Source organism: Pagrus major, chromosome 11, assembly GCF_040436345.1.
Source record: "Pagrus major chromosome 11, Pma_NU_1.0".
NCBI classification, from domain to species: domain Eukaryota; kingdom Metazoa; phylum Chordata; class Actinopteri; order Spariformes; family Sparidae; genus Pagrus; species Pagrus major.
Genome location: NC_133225.1, coordinates 13,472,094 through 13,493,499, shown reverse-complemented (window position 1 = coordinate 13,493,499; position 21,406 = coordinate 13,472,094). Strand labels below are relative to the sequence as shown.

The following is a 21,406-nucleotide window of genomic DNA, read 5'->3' as shown; positions in this document are numbered from 1 at the left end:
AATGGGTCTGGACGCTGTGGTGGCCAATCCATGTGTGAAAAGGATGTCTCATGCTCCCTTAAACAGTCTTTCACAGTTTAAGCCTGATGAATCGTGGCATTGTTGTCTTTCAATATGCCCATGCCATCAGGGAAGAAAAAATCCATTGATGTAAAAACCTGGTCCTTCAGTATACTCTGGTAGTCAGCTGAGCACATTTTTTGAACACATAATGTTGCTTAACCCGGACTTGACCAACTGAGGCACCAGGCATGATGGGTGCATCACTTCATCTGCCTCTCTTCTTACCCTGATGCGCCCATCACTCTGGAACAGGGTAAATCTGGACTCATCAGACCTTTTTCCATGCTCCAGAGTCCAATCTTTATGCTCCCAAGCAAAGGGAAGCCTTTTTATCCGATTAGCCTCACTGATAAATGTTTTTTCTTAAAGCTACACAGCTGTTTAGTCCCAATCCTTTGAGTTCTCTTCACTTTGTGCATGTGGAAATGCTCTTAATTTCACTATTAAACATAGCCGTGAGTTCTGCTGTTGATTTTTTTACGATTTGATTTCACCAAACGTTTAAGTGATTTTGCATCATTCAAGATTTTTTTCTGACCACATTTCTTCCTTGAAGATGATGGTTCACAACTATCCTTCCAGGTTTTAATAATGCTTTGGACAGTTCTTCACCCAATGTTATTATTTTTTAATCAATTTTAATTACTTAAAAAATCAATCTCTTTGAGCTTTAGTTGCTCTTTTATGCTATTTCAAATCCAGAAAAACATGTTAAAGAGTGAAATGAGCTCACATTTTCCCAATGTTTTATCAAAAGTCCACTTCATCTGTAATGGACACATACTATACTGATGATATAAGCTAACAGCTGTTGTAAATGACTGACTTATGTACCCTTCTCTCCTTGACTTTCCTCCCTTCATTTCCTTGCTAGCAGGTACCTGGGTGGATTAATAGGGGTCCATGGCTCATCTTGGCACCAAGGCCTGTAATCTGATCATATCACTCACCATGTCCAAGTTACTGTCTCCCAGGTGACAAGTAGATGAGAGGAAACAAGCAGGAAAATGCATGTTCTGCAAGAGCTCAGAGGTGAGGGAAAAAGGCTACAACTTCTAACACAAGTCTTATTAAAGCTATACACAATATTGAATCATCCACCTTTGCTCACTGTGCCTTATGCCTTTGCCACACTACATGACGTTCAAAGTTGTCGGTTTGCTGTGCTGTTCGCACTTCAAACTCTTCTGAACACAACTAATCAGTGACAAGGGGTCACATATTACAAGATCACACATGCGAGTCGTGACCGTGGTTGGTAATGATGAGGTGGATATTTAGCCTGCTAGATATCCAGCGGATGTCTCAGAGATGCCGATCAGCTGTCCCCCAGCTCCTGGATCGCATCTTTGAACAGTTCACATATACTGATCATCGTGGTGTGCTAAACTACAGGTTATGAACTGAATATAAATTCGTATCATGCATCTCTAAATGATCGAAGATATGATACATATGGTTTCTAAACGTCTTTACTGAAAATAAAACAGCAGGACGTCGTAACAGTGAAGAAACGTACATACAGTAGAATGCCAGAAACAACACATGATATCCAGTGCTTAAACTATTAATATACATTAAGTGCGCTCTCTCTCTCTCTCTCTCTCTCTCTCTCTCTCTCTCTCTCTCTCTCTCTCTCTCTCCTTATGTTGCATATTTCAATAACTGGTGCCGATCTTCACATTTCCAACAGCACCCAAAGGCAGCATCATTCGTGCATTTCCGTATTTTTACAGACCTCAGACTGGAACAAATAACGAACGCACCCCACCACCACATTTCTTCCATAGCTTTTGTGAACTTCAACTTAACAGTTCTTCCATCCACCTTGTACTTACATAATAATACCCACAGCCTGTGTTGTCACTGACGTTTAAACTCTGTGACCCGAGTTAGGAGTTTGCCTTTTCCACTTAAAGGCCAGTAGATGGCGCTGCAGAATAGCATTTCCCACATTAACACACTGCATCAGATGAACAGCAGCTCTTTTAACATCGGGCTTATTATAGGAAAGCTGAATTTAACGCGTGATTATGAACGTTAGGCAGATGTTAATCATTTTATTTTACACATAGCTTTTTTATTTTATTTTTTAAAACCCAGTAAGTCCAATTAAAACCATTTAATCTAAATATATCCAGGATCTAGTTTTTTGTGACTGCCCACTTTTGAATGCAGTCGATCAGATGTAATGAACCTTGATCCAAAGAATAATTCAAAAAGAATTGAAGGAAACATTCAGTAAATTATGTCAAAATGGTTTATGACAATTCACATCCATTTTTTTTTTCAAAAGTCGGCCTTCCTGTGCGTCTCAGTCCCTCTTCAATCTGTCTGAAAATGGGAGGGAAACAAAATAAAATAGACATAATGAAATAAGAATAATAGCAGCTGCTGTCTTACCGAGCAGCGGATGCAAAGACCAGTATTGCCAAATTAAAATCGCAATAAACTATATTTATATAAAGCTTAAAAAGGCTATGCAGCAAAATCAGTGAATTTGAAAAGTCTTTTGAATGACCTACTTTACATTTTTACATCGACATTTGTGGACTGGGAACACGCCAGGTTTCATAGCAAGAGCTCGCAAACTTCACATCTCAGAGCTACAAACACAGCCGTCCTGATCCAGACCTTTATCCTCCCACAGAAACACGGACACAGTCTTCATTGGTGCTCCTGAATCCCGCGGAGCAGTGGAGCTATCGGTTGTCAATCAGAGACCGAGGGAGGGAAGGAAAGGGAGGGAGGGAGGGAAGGAGAAGGACGCATGGGATGCTGATGGCTGATCCTCACAGAGAGGATGCTATCGATCAGGCTCGCAGATGCATCCCCCTCCACTGCGATAAACATGCTGATGTGCGCAATTAGACTCTTCCTGCTCCTCATTGGCTGATTGGGGAAGGTAGGTGTTGCCAGATCCCCGAAGTTTACAGCGTTTTGTCCGATGTGTTGATTCTTTCTTGCCCGAGTGAAAACAAACAGTTTGTCTTCGTGTTGATGCAGATTTATTATTTTTCTTTTCATGTGCGCAGGTAATGTGAGCAGCGGCTGCACACTGCATGGGAGAGCCGAGTCATCGATGCAGAACCCCTCAGCGCTGTTCGGGATGGTCAGCCACTGTCAGACCCCGACTTTCGCAGACTTCACCGGCTTGTCACTCGCCGTGTACGGCGGCAAGGCGGACATCTGTGCGCGGCGAGCCGGGAGCGGCGGTTTTGGATCTCAGATTTGCCGAAGCTCCCATGACACCCCGACTCACATGAGCTGCGCCAGCCCGAAGAGACTCAACGCGTCCGAGGAGAAGGCGCATCTGTCAGCCAAAGCTCCGCGCTCATGCCTCCCTCTCCCACCCGCGCAAGGTAGGCCCCGTAGATCCAAGTGTTCAAGTGGTGTGATTAGATGAGAAAGGTGAGAGGAGATTTCTGAACATTACGGATACACTGAAACAACATTTTAATGTAGTAATGATTATTACTCTCGTTAAAATAAACAATAAGGATAACAATAACAGATTTAGTCAAACAGCAACTGTGTCAGTCTGGCCAATTTGACCAATTATCAGTTCAAGGTTGTTTGAGATTGCTAAAAGCCGTCATTTAAAATAATGCAGCTTCCATATGGGCTCCTCAAGAGCATCCTTTGATGCAGCTGTGCTGTGTATTTGTGTTGAGAGCCCTGTTTGTTAATTAAAACCAGAGCTCTCTTGGATCCTTGGCCAATTCATAAATAACACCAGAATCAAAGTCTCTGTTGCACACGAGCGCCATGTGAAGTGATGTATAGTATGTGGAATAAGTGCCAAGCAAGTGTGCACTTCCTATGGATGTTAACAAGGCATGGCAGCGTTTAGTTCACTGGGAGGATTAGTGTGATCTTGGCTCGATTAGTTAAGTATGGAAAACTTGGCAACTTGAAGTTTTGACGGAGTGATTCATTTAGAAATATTTATTCTGTTTTTTTTCTCTCTCAATTTTCTCAACATTATAACACGAAAATAATTAAGTCAGTCTGCTCAAATTTCCCACACTTCTTATTGAGATCTCCTTTGTTGCCTTAATAAATAAAATAATTAAAGAAACTTTGACACGGGCTCATCAGTGAAGGCAAAAATGTTCAAACAATTACATAGATGAAATGAGCGCTGTCACACAGATCGTATCCAGAGTGGAAACTGGGCTTTAAATCTCAGTGGAAGCCTGCTCCACCATCCTGTTTAGACAGAGTGTTGTTGTGAGAGGGCGGAGGTAATTACAGCCCCATCCTAAATTATGATTAGACGGAACAGACTTTTATATTAGCAATCATCCTTGCAGCAAGAAGAGGATCAACGGATTTGATTATTGTTTCTTCTTGCTAAACACAAACCATATGTGTGCAGAATGTGTCTCAGCATTTATGAGTTTTCTTGGAGCACAGTTGTGCCCTCAGCCCTCCATCCCCAGCATCCCGAACCAGAATGAATCGTCTCATTGTCTTTGTGACGCTTTTGAACTCGCTTCCCGTAAATTGTGGGAATGCAAGATGTGTTTGTGGATTATGTTGTGCAGATTAACATTGAAGCAGACACATGCGTATCTCTTTGTTGGGTTGTCTCTGCGAGGCAATTGAATGATGTTTTAATAATTTCAATATTTTGTGGGTTTGTGGATTAAAATAGTTTTCCGCCTCCTTTTGCAGTGAAAAATCATGTTCCTTAAGCACATACTGATTCGACTAAAACCCTAAATGTATTGCACATTCATGATGTGTAATTCATTATTATTATTACATGATATTTGACTGTAATATTTCAGCTCGACTTGTACTCCTAGTGTTGCTATCCTATGTGAATATGAGCTGTATTTCATGCATTTTTGTGTTGTTTTATAGTCTCTTACGGTGAGCACAGAGTCTGAAGGTGATCTCAGTACTCATCAGTCTTTTGTATCATGCCTCATTTCAGGCTGATCATATTACATACTCCCATTTGGGGACAGAGCTGGAGTTTAAACTGCATTCTCCACCATTACTTTAGATTTATACTGAAAGGAATCTCTGAACAAACACAGATTGTAATATTTATCCTGATGGAAGTGAGACAGTGGAGGAAAGACTTACCTCAGACGGGAGATTCCTGACCTTTTACATGTACCCTGTGATTGCGAAATGTGAACGATTACTCAGTGATAAATGTCATTACATTAAATGTTCTGCTGATGTTTCATCTAATCCTCAATGTAGGATTTTTTTTGGAAGGAAAACTGCAGTGCACAATTCAGTGCGGCACTGCCGATTTCCTAATTACTCCCAAAAGTGCAAATTCTACATTAACGTTTTATTGTGTTAGTGTGTTTGCATCTACTTGTGTTTACAAGTGTATAAATAAGTGAGAGAAAGAAAAAGATTGACAATGTGTGAGAGAGCTTGCGTGTTAATAAAGAGTTATGGAGCTGAGGTGCCGTTGTATGAGAAGGCTCGCGATACAGATATGTATTTGATTTTTACGGGCCTGGTATCCTGAATGAAAAAATTTTTTTTTGTCAAAACCCTTAACTGTTTCCGTGCATCCTCACCGTTGCACTGTGCAGCATAAATCCAAGAAAGATGATTCTGTATTTTTCTTTACATCAAGTTCAACGAAGCACAAATCACAGTGACTTGTGTCACACCTTTTGCGTTGAAACCGTGTGCTTTGCTCTTCGTGAGTGGAACAGTGGCTGATCATCCTCACACTGCGACTCCACTGTGCTATAAATATTAGTGCCCACCAGCAAAGAAAATATTTTCCTTGCAAAGAAAAACACTTGATCCCTCTTGAAAAAGAATATCAGGTTGGAATGAAGTGTGTACTTTAGCATCATTTGATACCTTACTAAAGTTTCTCCTGGCCGGGACGAAGCTGCCGAATCTGTGTGCCTGTTTGAGGAAAATGTTTGAGTTAGAGGAGTGTGCGAGAGTCTCACACTCCCTCCCTCAGATAAATGCACATGTCTGTCTGTTGATTCAGCCTGTAAAAAATGAGTTTGGGATCTAATCATTGTCTGAACTTTTAACTTTTTAATGGCCAAGTCTTGTTGTCTCTGGCCATCAAACATCATCGTGACATGTTTTCTATAAACCTGTTCATGCAATATTTATATATGCAGTATGCACACCTGTATGCAAGCACACAAACCTACCAGCAGCCATTGCTAATACATACTGACACTGTGCCAGTATATGCTGAACACACACACTATGCACACATGCCACATACTGACACTTTCACACACACATATGTACATGCACACACACTTTTTTTGTGGTGGCATTGGCACCAATGTTGAATTTCCTTAAAGTGACTTAGTTTCCTGTGTTTCCCCCCACAGCAATTGTAGACGTCAGGCTGCGGGGCGATAATCTAACTGTTATGCGAAACAACCGACAACTACAGGCGCTCTATGAGCCTCTGCTGTGTGAAACGTTTAATGACACCATCCCAGTGGCTTTAGAATAGTTTAGGTTGTGTCTGCACAAAGAGACATATTACATGATTTTGTTAAAGTAACTTATTCTTTATTTATTTCTGTATTATTTTTGGAGGTCTTAATTTTATCTGACTTTATCATTAATTTGAAAGCCTGGTAATATTTTTTCTTTATAAAAATTTGGGCTGCATGATATGGTGAAAAAAAATCCTAATGCCATTATTTTTGATAGATAATGATATATGCCATATGATTCATGATCGGTGATAAACATATTTTTTGCCCCACAATTTTTATTGTCACTGGAAAAAAAAAATTAAATCATGATGATGTGGCATTTGTTGGGATCTGTACCAAACAAACATGTTTTTTGTTTTTTTTTTTACATCTGGAGAACAAGATTTATGGGCCAGGGCGTCTCTGCAGCACTGCTGTACTTCATTATAATGCTGTTCTGACAGATTTTACCTTTAGCAATGTTTAAATAATATTTTGTTTAATTGTGCAGCTCTTATTTAAAAAAAAAATCTGAAACAGAGAACAATTGATAATGCAAATATTCGAAAAAATATACATATTATTCATCATCACATTAATCAAAAATATGGTCTAACCCTAACCAACAAGTAAACTGGTTGTAAAATATCTGTGTGTTCCAGTGCCTTCTTTGGGCAGTTGCTTTGGGACTTAGATCTGAGTAAATCTTCAGATTTATGTCACATAAAAGTTTAAATAGAGCTATAATTCTGGGAAAAGGTTTGCCTTTGCAGTTTCAAGGGGTTTTGAATTTCCTAAATGACTTTGGACTCCAGGCTAAAATTGCTTCCAGTTTGGTTTTGATTTATGGATGGATCATAGTATTTATACATCTTGGATCTCAGCAAATTTTGTTGGTTTTGAGTCGTGAGTGTGAGTCAGTTGTCACTGTTATACCCATTTAGCTGAATCAGGGGTATGACAGAAGTCTGAGTCAGTGACTCAAGTGTTTGTTAATTGGTTACATAGTATTAGTGATTTGTTGACTTGTTTCTTAGTGTTATAAAGACCAAAGAGAGGATACTAAGTCCAAAATCTTTAGAAAGTGTATCGCTCATGGACGGACTGATTATTAAGGGGGCATGATTGAGCAGATGATGCAGTGCAAATATTTAGTTGGTACTTTGACCACAGTTTAAATTGGGGTCACCATTTTAAGAGTTTAGGTTCTTAAATCAGTCCTAGTTTGATCTTCGTGTGTAGATTAAGGCTATGCATACCTGCCAGTATTATGCTGTGACAAAGAGAAGAGATTTCTTGGATTCTCTGGGTTGGGTTGCCAGGTACCATGACACACATCCCACAAGAAACTGAAACACTTCCATTCTTCTCTTTGATTTGTAACACTATGAAATCGGGAGATTAGCAGGAGATATTACCAATCAGGAGCACAGTGGGAGAATGGGTTCAAAATAGGAAGACTCCAGCAAAAATCAGGAGTTTTGGCAGGTACGGCAATGCAGAGTAAATAAGAGCATTATGATCTCCCACATGGTCACTTTTCAATTAGTTATTCACTGTGGCTTCATAGTCTGGTTTGGCAATCTAACTGTGAAATGAAAATTTCAAGTCCACAATTTGATAAGACCAGGGGAAATCAAATTACTTTTGCCTCCAAACATCTTTTACGGAAGATATTGGAAGAAGAAACCATTTGCAGGCCAATTTGGCTGACCCTAATCCTGTCCTTTACGAAGAATATGAGTTTTTTCCATTTGATATAGAGTTACATTAAGCATAGATATTCTTCAGTAAGTCTGATTTATATATTAATTTGGCTTAAAGTTGTTATTCTGTTATTGTATTTTTGATTATACTCTATAAAGCTGAACAACAATTGTGGCTTATATCCAAATCCTCAGATACACAACTAGATTTTTTTTGTTGCCATTTTATCATTTACATTTGTTAATTGGATTATAACAATGTAAAATTTTTATTTCTAACCTCAAAGCAGTTATTATTTTTCCTTGCTGAATCATCAGCAAGACACTAAATATAAGCCACTTCTGCGGATCTCTTCACTGTGGAAAAGAGAATAGGTCAACTTGAGCTCTTGGCAGAGTAACTGAGGATCTTAACATCTCTGTCGGTCGAAATGCCAGAAGGTAGTATCAGTGGGTCAAGGTTATAGTAGCTATTCCTCCCAGATGTTGAGAAAGACTGGTCAACCCTCAGAGGAAGCATTTTGCTGTCACTGCTGCTAAAAGAGATTTGACCTTTTACTGAACTTGTGGTTCACTTAGTTTCACGGCCAAGGTTGACCAAGAACATTTTTGTACCAGATTGTAAAGAAGTTACTCAGTCAGTTTTTGGCATTACTTGTCAGATTGCACACAGTGATATTTCATACCAAATATGTCAACAGGAAGTGACTAATGTTGAGCTCAGACTTCATGATATCAGCCTGATTATAGCCCGATCTGGCAACCGTCGAGTTGGGAACAACGATGGGTGTCAGGCAGGACAACAGTTTCATCCAGTGTAGTGTGTTGAAGTAATGTAAATTTTTTCGCCCTCCACAACGTGTTTCAAATGTTGACCAATAAGATCACAGAATGCTCTCCTGTGCACAACTGTAAACATGGCAAAACGAAATAGGAGTGATATTGTTAGTGCTGCGAGGGGGAACTGTGAAACAGAGAAAAGGCCAAGGAGTTGGTCCCCTTCACTTTCTTCCTCGTGACATCACGCATGTCGTTGAAGACGGCGAGCTATGATTGTTCTGGAAGCAACGTGTAGTCTTGTCATGTCTCTCGTCCAAGTCATGGCAAGAATTTATGACTTTATAATCGCCTAATACGACGCAACAGACAAACAGACTGTGCAGTCTGAACACGCCATAACAGACATCCTGTCTTTTCTGCATTTGTGGCTCTAAATCAGGTTGATTGATACATGTGAGCCTATTTATGTCTACCAAAGTAGTACACTGATAGTAACATTCTTTTCACAAGTTTTCTCAGCAGTCAGTACATTCCCATGAGCCAAAGAGAGACCTCAGCCCACGTCTTTGCTTCTTGCATGAGCTCAGCAGTGAGTTATGGGCAAATGCGAGGGTGCTGCCTGGGAAGGGTGTTTCAGGGTGTAATGTTTTCTAATGTTTGCAGCATGTTCCATTGATTCATAAAGCTTAGGGCCGGTGATGATTCTGCAGCGGTATTCCCGTAAACGTCTGTCTGGCTGAGAAGCTGACGAGGGAATGCTTGGTAATGGAATGAGAGCGCTTCCTGAGTCACAGCCACTAGAGAGGGAGAGTGAGAGAACACCCCTGGTCTGGCATCTGCTTGGCTGAATCACCTCAATCAAACTTGGCCAGGAATACACATGACGTGGGTGGAAACAGGAGATAAGTGGCAGAGGAGGAGATGAGTGTTGCATCAGCTTCACTGAGGTTGCATTCAAAGAGAGAGAAGGAGATTTATGGGAGTTTGTAACTCTTTCTGCTTGTGTATCTTCTGATTGGTCCTCTGGAGTTGAAAATTAACATTTGCATGTTTGAACCCACAAATAAACGGACAGAAAACTTAGATTTTTAGCAATAATACCTCTGCACTGTCCTTTTCCTTCTCCGTATTCAGTGTCAGTCGGGTCAGATGCTCTCATTCTTATGTGACCAATGTGGTATGCCTATGGCATCTCACTGTAACCAAAGGCATTCTGACTTTCTTTCTGCCAATGAATTCAAGTTGAGGCACACAGCAAAACTATGATCTGGTTTGAGTAAGTGTCGAAATATCACTTGAATACCATAGAAATGTACTCCGGCCTCAGTTTAATCAAGAAAAAGCTGCAGAGCTGGCTTAGATATGTCATCATAAAATGTATTTTTAGCCTAAACCTTGCCTTGAGAAGTACTCACAAAGTTTCACGCGCTCCACTTTTGCTGATGAGGGGATTAAGCTGCCAGGTCTCATGAATTAGACTGGGTTAACTGTGTGTAGCAAAGATAAAGATATGTCTCTCTCTTTCTTTCTGATTCTCTTCGCCTGGACAGACGTGCCACAGCTGACCACATGTCTATAGAGTCTGTATTACTCATGCATTTTCAGACAGCAGCGACTCCTCTCGCAGACCTCTCTGTGTATGACTTAGCACATGGGTGGGTTTTTGATTTACATCTCGGCTGTGCCACTTGCTGTTCTTGGCTCGATGCTGCTGTGTTTCATCAAAGAAAAATCCGCTCCACTCTGACTGTGGCAGTTAAGACGGCCGTCCGCCGCTGCGCTGCCTCTGCCAGAGCGGGGCCGAGAGCTGACTGGGCCCTCGCAGCTGTCAGCTGGAGTGAGAGAGACAGACAGAGAGAAAGAGAGAGAGAGAGAGATGGCAGGAGAGAGATGTGGAAATTAAGATCAGGGCTTCAGTGACCTCCCTAAACAAGCTGCAAGAACACAGCTTGTTTGAGTGTGAACGGGCAGTTTTGGAAGTCTGAGTGAGTCATGTCATCCAATTTTAACTAAGATGTGTGTAACATTCACAACACGTAATAGTTGCTAAGTTTGTACCATAGCTATGTAAACAGATCACCATTTAAAACCAACAGCAACAGTTTCGAAAGCTCAGTCTCAACTTGTTGAAACAGTGTCTGAAATGGCCTTTTTTACAAGGCTGGGCATGTTGGAGATTGATCAGCCAGCCAATCAAACATTGGCTTCAACTGAGTGGTCAAAAACAAATGGGCAAACACGATGCGAACCGAGGCTGTTTTAATGCCTTCATTAGAGCGGAGGAGAAAGCAGCCAAAGAGCTTGAGTTTTATCCTCTCTCTTGTTCTCTCCCCGTCTCTGCCAGGAAGCTGCCATGGGGCAGTGCCCAGCCAGCTCACTGCACCATTGGCTGGCGTTGCCCCAGAGGACTATGAAAGACATTATAAAGTCTAATAGTGCAGTTTATATACTTTATTAGTGCTTGTTAATAGAAGCCCAGCATTCTGGAGGAATTACTTATTCTCTAGTCATGTGCAACGCAATCCAGGCCTTGCGCTGTATTAACGTGCTCACCAGGACTAATAAGTGCACAAAGGAACGACGCCATAAAGGTTGCTGAGAGAACAAGAGCTCTTGCTTGTCTGTGAATGATGTGGGACGACATCAATCACAAACCCCGAGCGTGACAACTTGCACTTCTGTACTCAAATTTGGACTCAGATATGTGCTTTATGTCTTGGCAGGTATAGATGTGTACACATTATTGTCCTAGATAGAGAGCCAAGTTTCATCACTCAGAGTCAATATCTATTGAATTATCCTTTCAATGATATATTTAAAAGCACTGGCAAGAAAATCTTTGAGTCAAAATTTATTATAGCTTGAAGTCAAACCCTCCAAAGTTCCATCAGCGCTGATATCATCCTGTCCGTCCAGTGTCAGCACACAGGGAGCATTGTAGCACAGGTGGACTGGTGTTTTGTCAAAATGTTTCTGTTTTAGTAGCAAATCTGGACAGCGCAGTGCTGCAAGATGAGAGGAAGTTGAGGATTTTGGGAAAGTGAGGATGGAGCCCTGTTCAGGTTAATGCTTGTAAGTCCAAGTTGCAGGGAGCTGGGAGGCTCGCCAGGCTGACTCTGGATGTTAATAAAGTTTAGAGGCTCTGTGCCAGCACTGTGATCTGTAATGCTTGGGGTTATTTTTACAGACTTTTTACAGACAATTATATTTGAAAGGCAAGGCTGTTTTCAGTGGGCTAATATCAGAGCAAGGAGATAAAATATGTGATAAGAAAGATGCAATTTCCCATGATGTGATGATGGGGAGTGTGTTTTTTTCATTGTGTGGGAATACAGTATCTTCTGTGTGAAAACTCCACATGTAGTACTGAAACAGCAGACTTTCAGCAGACTTGTATTACTAAAGGTTTGTTAAAAGTGGATGTTTTTCTCATGGAATACTCTGCTTCATGCTAGCGACACACCCTAACACCTGGTAGTTATCCAGCTACAACAACAGACAGATGGAGGTCGAGGGCCTAAAGGGCACTTTGACAACATTTTTAATAAGGAGAGTTAGCACTGTGTGTTCATAATGGAGTCCGACCGAGATACTAGCCTATCACAGATATCGGTCTGTATCGATTTATATGTTCGAAATGTGCCAATATGAACTCTTTTTTTCTTTTTTTACAGAACGTAATGCAGAAAAAGATGCTTTGGGTTATTTGAAATTATTTAAGCTCAAGTGAACTTTATTGTTTCAGTGCACTGATGTCATATTAGACAACAAAGTTTATTGTTGAACTGTAAAATATGCTGCCTTCAGTACGTACATGTCTTTGTCACCAGTATTTGATAACCACATTTTAGGGGTCATTGCAAAAGATTTATGCTGCCCCAAATATCCATTATCGGTAAGGCGCTAGTTCATATTCCAAGTCAATTTTCTTAGCTAGTCAGAGGCTCGTCTATTCAATCTATCAATCACATGTCAGTATCCTTTGTTTAATCATCTGTAACGGACTGGTTGCCAAACGAGGAGTTGAAGGAATCAAAGATGATACTGGCCTGTAGTCACTCTTCTGATGTCGCTGTCTACCAGAGATGTCGGCTTGATTTCACCCTCTGGAACTGAAAACCACATCTCCCAGTCCAGAAGACTCCTCTGGAAACAGTAGTGACATCTGTTATCTTCTGGCTCCTGTGGTCTCTGTCTGCTTACATCAAATTGCTTTTAAAGAAAGCTGTGCACATCATTTCCTTTAATCCCAAACGAGGAAACAATCTGCTGTGAGCAATTTTGTTGAAGACAATCGGTTCTGTTCTTCTTTGGTTCACTGTTGCCAGGTCTACATGTAGGACTCCTTTTCTCCATTTAAACTCATATAGGCTGTGCAATAAGTGTTGTAAATGGATCCATATTACACTGAGTAATAGCCTCAGTATGCACTCTTCATTAACATGCTTAACATTCCCCCGAAGACCCAGAAGTCGGCTTCTATAATACACCGCTTAACACAAACATCATGTTGGACACTTAAGATCTCTTATGGGGCTCGTTGTTGGCAGTTTTAGTACTGAGCGGATTTGGACAGTGGAAGTACTTGTGTGTGTGTGTGTGTGTGTGTGTGAGCTTATGTTTGGGTCAAAGTGGAGGACAAGACGGACACGTTGATGAACTCTGCACATAAAAACCTTGAAAAGTTAATAAAAGATACACACACTTTTTGCCAGCTAATTAGAGCAGAGATCCAACAGAAAGGTCAAGTGGAGAGGTTAATAAAATGTTATTGTTTTTTAGCTTTTTTGGCTTGAGAATGACATCTGTTGCAACACTGGTCAGCCGCTTGTTGCATGTTTCCAAAAGGGACACGCAGCTTTGTTTTTGAGAGTAAGAAATCTTATAAGTAAGTGCTGAGCCACTGATATTTATCAACAACTGAACCAATCTCCAAATTGACATTATGGTCATCAAATGCTTTAGGACAGTTGAAGACATACTTGATATCTGTGTTTGATTGTGAATGCATTTGCACACACTGTATGTGATTAGCTATTTGCGGTTTGTGGGTGTAGACGTGTAGATGTCGGTTTTCATCAATGTATGAAGTGTTTGTTTTGGATCGTCATCTGTTGAACCTTCCAAGCCTTGATTTCTTTCATATTTAATAAAGATGGCGATGGTGGGCAGGTTACTTTAAAAATGGAAGTTAAGAAATTTGAGCCTAATGTGAACTAGAACGTAGCTGTCCTAGCTGGTTTGGCATTTACTGCCGTTCTTCCCACCTCGGCATTCAACCTTCATGATGAAGCGAAAACTCATCAAGTGGAATTTCACTCCCCTTAAAACTGATACGCTTAGATTTTTCTATCCACACAGACAAGACACATGGGTTCCTGTGGTTTCAGTAACCAGTTAACCTTCCCGCAACAGTTCCTTATATATCACCAGCAGTTTTTGACAAGAATATTTAGGATGAGTATCTGGCTTTTTCCCCAGTATGTCCTCACTGAAGCTGAGTCACAGATTTAGTGGACGGATAGAGGGAGTGATGAAAGCAGAGTAAGATTTCTCTCTTCTCTCGTTTCTGTTTATCTAACTTTTGCCCTTAATAAGTCAGCTCACAGCACATGTTGACTAATACCGATAAAAAGCCTAATCAGGCACTTTCAGCTCGTATCGACAGTGATCTAATAGGCATGTGTTTGAAAGTTGAAATGAATTAGGCAGCGTCAGAGCCGTGACAGCCAGGTGCTGAGCACTTGGCCCAGTGTACCCGAGCCTCAGCCAATTGGAAAATGCTTTGCAGAATTTATCTGCACACTTCTCCCTTGACAAATTATTTTATTGTTCCCACACAGTTGGTTTTCATTTAGTCTTTTGGCTAATGATAGGCGGAGAGCATGTGGTCTATTGTTATTCCTTTATTTAGCATAGATACTGTGACTGGAAGTGTTCACATCTGATAGCTCACTCCCATACAAAAGAAACCAACGAAACATGACACAAAGTTAATAAATATACACAGATGCTACACAGTGTAGGAAATTTAGCACATAGCATAAGAAGCACAATCTTTATAGGCTTATTACTATATAAATGCTATAAGTGGCTCTTTGGCATGACCTTAGTGACTATCTGTCAAACTGGGTAAAGCTGCTTCCTGAAGGGACAACTTCTGTACAATCTCCCCTCAGTGAACTCCAAACCCCCCGCTCCAAAACCTATAATCACATTATTCAGCGTGTCTCATGTACCCGGACTAGTAGATATGCTGTGTGAGAGCTGCAGATGGGAGAGATAGGGTAAAACTTGCCTCACGTCCGAGCCCTGCACTCTGCCTGACCTGAGCTCAGTACAGCAGGACTAGGCCACTAATCTTTAACAAATGCTGGGAGTCTCCATGACCGGGCCCTCGCTGAGATGGCTTAGTCAAAACAGCCCCGCTGCTCCTGAACACAACCTCGTCCTCTAGCTTAATTCAAACGCTGATTAACTAACAAATACCTGCTGCTTGTTCCACAGCATTACACAGCCCGGTGCGTTCTGCAGCGCTCCATGGAGTTTGACAGTGCGTTTGCTGTCATGTAGAGGAACACAGGCCTACTGTGTTACAGGCTTTTCAGGATTTGTTGGTGAAATGATGCAAGACATGTTTAGTGAGCACAAACATACTGAATGAGGAGGGTTTTATTGTTTCATCGGTTATTATATATTTCAGGGATAGTGTTGTCTGAATTGGAAAAGAACTATATAAATAAACTTTAAGCATTGTTTCTCCGCTACATTGTGAAAACTTGTGGTATTTTACATAATGGGATACAAACAAAGCAAAAACAAAAAAATAGTAGAATAAACTGACTTGCTTTCTTTTCTCCTTGTAAGCATTCGATACGCTCAAACTGTGATTTACATTTACTGTTAAAATAAATCCCCCAAATCAGCAAGTACCAATTCACACTGACAACCGTAAACCAAACAGCCAAGATTTTGACTGTCTGGCTTGAATGGAACGATTTTGCGATTAAGATGATCACTGGTTCAGCAAACACAGTTGCATCATCACAGCGTCTCCTGCCAACTAACTAGAGGGGTAAAAGCAGAACAGATACTGTTAGCAGATGATACTGGTAGAGGTGATGAAAGATAGCCTCTTTGTCCAAATTTCATTGGTGTCTTAATAATCTTAATAATCCCCAAACCCCAAACGCTCTCACTACCCATTTTCCAACAAAGCTGTTTGATTTTACTGCTGAACTACTTTCCCATTCCACCTGATCACAATACAACCGCCAACACTCAGTGGACACGACTCTGCCTCGTCTTCTCGTACACCGTCACAGTTAACATGTGCCTAGCCACATTTTCTGACCACTTCAGGTCTCTTGCCAGGCTCAGGCACAGAGTCGGACTTTGTACATAGAACAGCCTGACATGTTGAATTAAACATCAAAACTTGTGCTGTAACTCATCGCCTTTGAGAGGTATTGCAAGTAACATTGCAAGTATGTTTTCACTATCGACTATGATGCAGGATATATTGTGAAATTTGACAACAGTATGTATGCTTTCAGTAGTTCATAAGTGATGAATACTCCAATTTATTTTTGAGACATTTTTATGCATCTGTGGTGCTTTGATTGTCTTGGTACTCATATCTGATTGGACATAAATGGCAGCGGGGTACTGGCAACCAGCATAAACTGCCAGTGTGCGTTTTTTATTATTTGTAAATTTTTGAGAACAATTTGATACACTGGGAACAATAAATCTTCGACAGTTTTTCCAAAAACACAGTCATTATCATTCCAAAGAATGCTGCTTTTTTATTCCAACGAGAAAAAAAATTGGAAGTTCAACAGTAACTATAAACTGAATAGAATATTTAAAAAAAAAAAAATGAAGCTTAGCGTGGATGTACTTTCATATGAAGGCTAGAAAAGGCTGCAGTTAAAGAAGTATTTGATGTAAAACCTCTAAAACCGCAATTCAACAAAAGTCAACAGGACTCGTTAGCCATGTCCTTGATAGCTTTAGCTGTAAATGTAAATGCACAGCTTACCACAGCGCCCACTTTTACAGGGCCAGGCCTGTCATTTGACACGAAAATATGGCCAACCTAGGCCACTGTAAAGATGCCAGTCTTCTACAAGCCTCAAGAGCTCTGAGCCATGAAGGAGTCCAGCGAGAGAGGCAAAGCATCAGTATATGTACACTGCAGCCTGCCAAAGTACACTCATTTAACAGCACAAAAAGACTTGCACTGAGAACCCGCATGTTTATGTTAGGGATGATGTAAAATGGCCAGAATTCATATTTCACATCAAATTTCTCTTTTAAGATGGCTTCTCTCAATTTTTACGTGCAAGGAAACAAACATTTGCATTTCAAAGTTCTTCAAATAAAAATAAATGAAAAGCAAACCCTTTTATGGGTTTGGAGACTATATTGGAAAACAGGTCAGGGGCGAAATGAATATTTTTTATGGTTCGTAAAAGAGCTTCACAATGAATGCCAGGTTATGTGAAAGGCTTGACACATGGTACAGGCCAGAGCCCTTTCGAGGTTCCCTCTTTATTCAGACATAGCACTCTCGGGCCAAGAGCAGCCAAACAACACACAGGGCAGAGGCCAAGACGGTGATGAAGAATGATCTCTTTATTTGTGCTCGTTATCATCTGATTAGACCCCTTCTCACCACAGACCCATCCAAAAATCTATCAGCTAGCAACCTCCAGTTTTCCCTTTTGGGTTTATCACACTCTGTTCTGTTTCTTTCCACTTAGTTTTTTCTTTTCTTTTTTCTTCTAACTTTTTTACTTGATTATTATTGTTATAATTCGTGAGTGGATAATAGAGAAATGACAGCAGATGAGGTTGGGGGAGTGGTGGAATGGTATGCAACTGTACCATGCATTTTGCGTAGCAGTATGTGGTTTATGTGACTCACTGTATATGTGAACTTTAGATATGTCATGAGCAGACCAAGATGGAATCTGTGGATTTTATTTATTTATTTATTTATTTTTTATTTTTTACAGTTTTTTCAGCAATGATCAAAAATGAAAATCTGCAGAATTCAGAGGAATGTGTCTTTACTTGTAAAGCGATAGGCAATATTCATTTAGGATAACGAAGATTGTTTTAGTAAAAAGATAATATATTAAAACAACCTACAATTATCTCAAACAGGTTGAAATAAATATTTAATATTTAGTCCCTCAGCAGTAAATCTAACTTTTGACATATTGTCATGCTGCACCACAAACGTTGACCTTAACACCAACTGAAATTGAAAAAACATGACTGAAAAGTTATTCTAAATAATAATCATAATTATAATAATTGCAATAGTTGTGTGATACCGTTTATCTTGATACTAAGATATTTTCTGAGATGGTTATCATACAGGTGAAATAATCATACTGTTGCAACCCTAGTACTAAGCAAGGTATAAGTAGGATCTGTGGGAACTCTCATTTATTCTCTCCATGCAAGCTCACCTGAGATGACTGGTCTACAGGTGATAGATCAGGTATGTTGTCTTTTGTTTACAGTTCCCACATGCGTCAGGATATACTAAAACAAAAAAACACTTTGACATCTTGTTAAAGTACCAAATTAAATGCCTCTTTATGTCCTGTATATCTCGGTTATTGTGATGTTATTGAAGGCTCTGGGGCTGAGTCACAGTATAACAGAGTGACAGGTTCCGACTCCGAGACAAAACTCTTTCACTTCTGAGACAAAACTCACGTCTCACTTTGGCCGTAACCATTGGCTGACTCACACGGTGAAGGGACGCAGTGAGAGCAGAAATCATAATAAAAGGAATCTTATTACAGCCATTAAACAAGAGAAGGGAAAACACAGGAGACTCTTTAATGCCTGGACATCTAAAACGCTTACGCAGTGAGAATATATTTGCTCATAAAGCTCTTTGATGGTGGCCCTGTCCGTTCCAACACAGAGCGCTGCTGTCTGTGTAAATAGCTGTGTATTGACCTCCCACCGCACAAGATTGAATGTGTTTTCCATAGGTGTCATTTGGTACCATTTTGGGTTTTTACAGGCCCCACTGTGCCTTAGTCCCTGTAACCACAGGGGCGCAGGAGTCATGCCATCGCTGCTCAAACAGTGGGCTCTTCCTGAGGTTGTAGAGAGATGAGAGGTCAACTATGATCTGCAGCCCCTCCTCCTCATCCTCCTCACAGCAGCTCCGTCTGATGTGGAGTGATGTATAATGTCTGGTGGACTGTCCATCTCAAGTTACCTAGAGTGCATGTTCCTGTCTCTATGTGTGATCTGTGTTTGTGAGTGTGTGTGTGTGTGCGGTCGTGAGTGGGGGTGGGCCTCCGTGCCAAAGCCTTTGGTGAATGAGGACTCCCCACACAATAAAAGAATGGTATTGCTGACTTCCTTAGGTATGTGTGGTTTGAAACTCAACACAGGTTTGCTCAGTGGGGCCCTCTCTTATTTATTCTACATATCTATGAAAGCCCAAATACTGTGGTGCCCTCTGAGTCAAGGAGGAGGTTCCTCTCTAGCACAGGTTACGGTCATTTTTCAGCCAAGTTAATGCCCTTTGGTGGCAGATGTTGACTGCCGTGCACAGTTCCTCTTTGAGTCAGTTCCAGAATATTAACCATTTTGCTGTGTGTTAAAATTGTCAACAATAGGGAATTGTTTTAACATTTAACAAAATGTTCGAGTCTTATGAAACTTTTCTGAATCATTTTTAAATGAACAGTGTCATTCTTGACTCAAGCTGAGTGATCTTCCTCATTTCCTGTTTGACAACATGTGAAGTCATCTCATTTATTGCTGAATTGCAGTGCATCATCAGATAATGTTTGTACCACAGTTGAATCCTCTCACATTGTTACAGTGTGCTTTCTCTTGTGTGTTGTGCCCTGTGTGTTTGAGGATACATAGAAGGATTGAGTCCCTTATGTTTGAGTAGATCTGCTTACTTTGTGTGCTGAAATGTAAGGGTTTGGAAACCAGTGACATGAAACAACATCAATAATCAAATCAAAATAAAAGCTTCCCTTCTGTGCCTCTGCTGTCAAAGCAAATTGTGGGCTTTTGAAAAACTAATTTTTCTCAAAGAGCTCCATTTTCGGGGTGAGTTAACCCCTAAACACCCTGACTAGGTAATATTCATTACGGACACTGTGGAGAATTGCTGGCCTCAACATTAACCGGAAACTTCAAAAGCCAAAGCAATTACCATGCATGCTTTGAACATATCCTTTTCACAAAGTAACATTCCATTATTCTTCCTGCGCTAAAACAACAAAATGTACCAAAGAAGTAGGAAGTGAAATTGGATTCCTCTTTTGGTTCACAGAACATCTGGTTTGGCCCTTGTTTTAAACAACTAGCATCCCCTCTGAGAATAACAGAAGGTTATGTGCACTGTGTGTAGGTAACAAAATAATCATTTTCAAATGTTGCTCCATTCAAATGTGATCTAATTACCAACTCAAATTCAACCTCTCAGTTGGACCACCGGCCATCAAGGGAATTTTCCTCCAGACGTTTTCCTAACTATTCATTTATTTCTCCCCCACTGCTGCCTCTAAACCATTAAAGATATACAGTAATTGCTGCAAATTGATCACTTGTTTTACAGAAGTCATATAAATCTCCACTTTTGTCAAACTGTCATCGATGGCAGGAGGCAGTGCTGGGCGAGAAGAAGACAGATACCTGTCAGATGAGCCTCGATGCGTCTGCTACACGGAGATACTCTCATGTTCTGTGGTTGAGCTTGGCCACTGTCATTTCCGAGGAATTTCCTGCCATCTGTGTTCAATCGAATTCTCTCACAGATTTGGGATTGCTTGTAAATATTGGGTGCTGGCTGAAGAGGGCTGAAGGAGTACTGTGAGTTTTGTTGCGACAGCCTCTCGGACCGGAGTGAACACGCCACAGGGACATTGATGAGTTAGGCTAACAAAGTATTAATAATGGGAGGTACAGCAGAACAACAGAGTATTTTGTACAGACATTTGTGGTTCCCAGACAACGTATCTTAATGGCATTGGCTTTGTACCACCATGATGTTCACACATTTCATTTTCAATTCTCAGAGTGAGAGTAATACCATTTATGCTTGCTCAAGATGTATTGTGTACAGGTTAGCGCTCCATCTCCAATACTTTAAGGTTTTTCCCACCGTAGGCCACACCATAATCTTACTTGCTTCCTGATCTATGGCTGCGGTTGCTCACCCACTTCACCTCTGGCAACCCAATTGCTGGTTTGACGTACAACCCGAAAAAGTCACTAGAGACACCAAATTTAAAAACTAACCCTAACTACATGGTAAACATTGTACCTGCTAAACATCAGAATGTTAGCATTGTCATTATGAGCATGTTGCCATGTGTATTGGCATTTAGCTTAAAGCTCAAATCCTTT

General features: G+C 40.6%; 1 protein-coding gene across 1 annotated transcript in view; it reads left to right on the top strand.

Annotated features, from left to right (window-relative positions):
* Positions 1-3,145: 3,145 nt before the first annotated feature.
* glis1b (GLIS family zinc finger 1b) overlaps positions 3,146-21,406 on the top strand; it is a 74,655-nt gene continuing 56,394 nt past the window's right edge. Inside the window, exon 1 of the mRNA XM_073476433.1 lies at positions 3,146-3,425. Within this exon, the coding sequence (XP_073332534.1) occupies positions 3,146-3,425 (280 nt within the window). The remainder of the gene's footprint in view (positions 3,426-21,406) is intronic.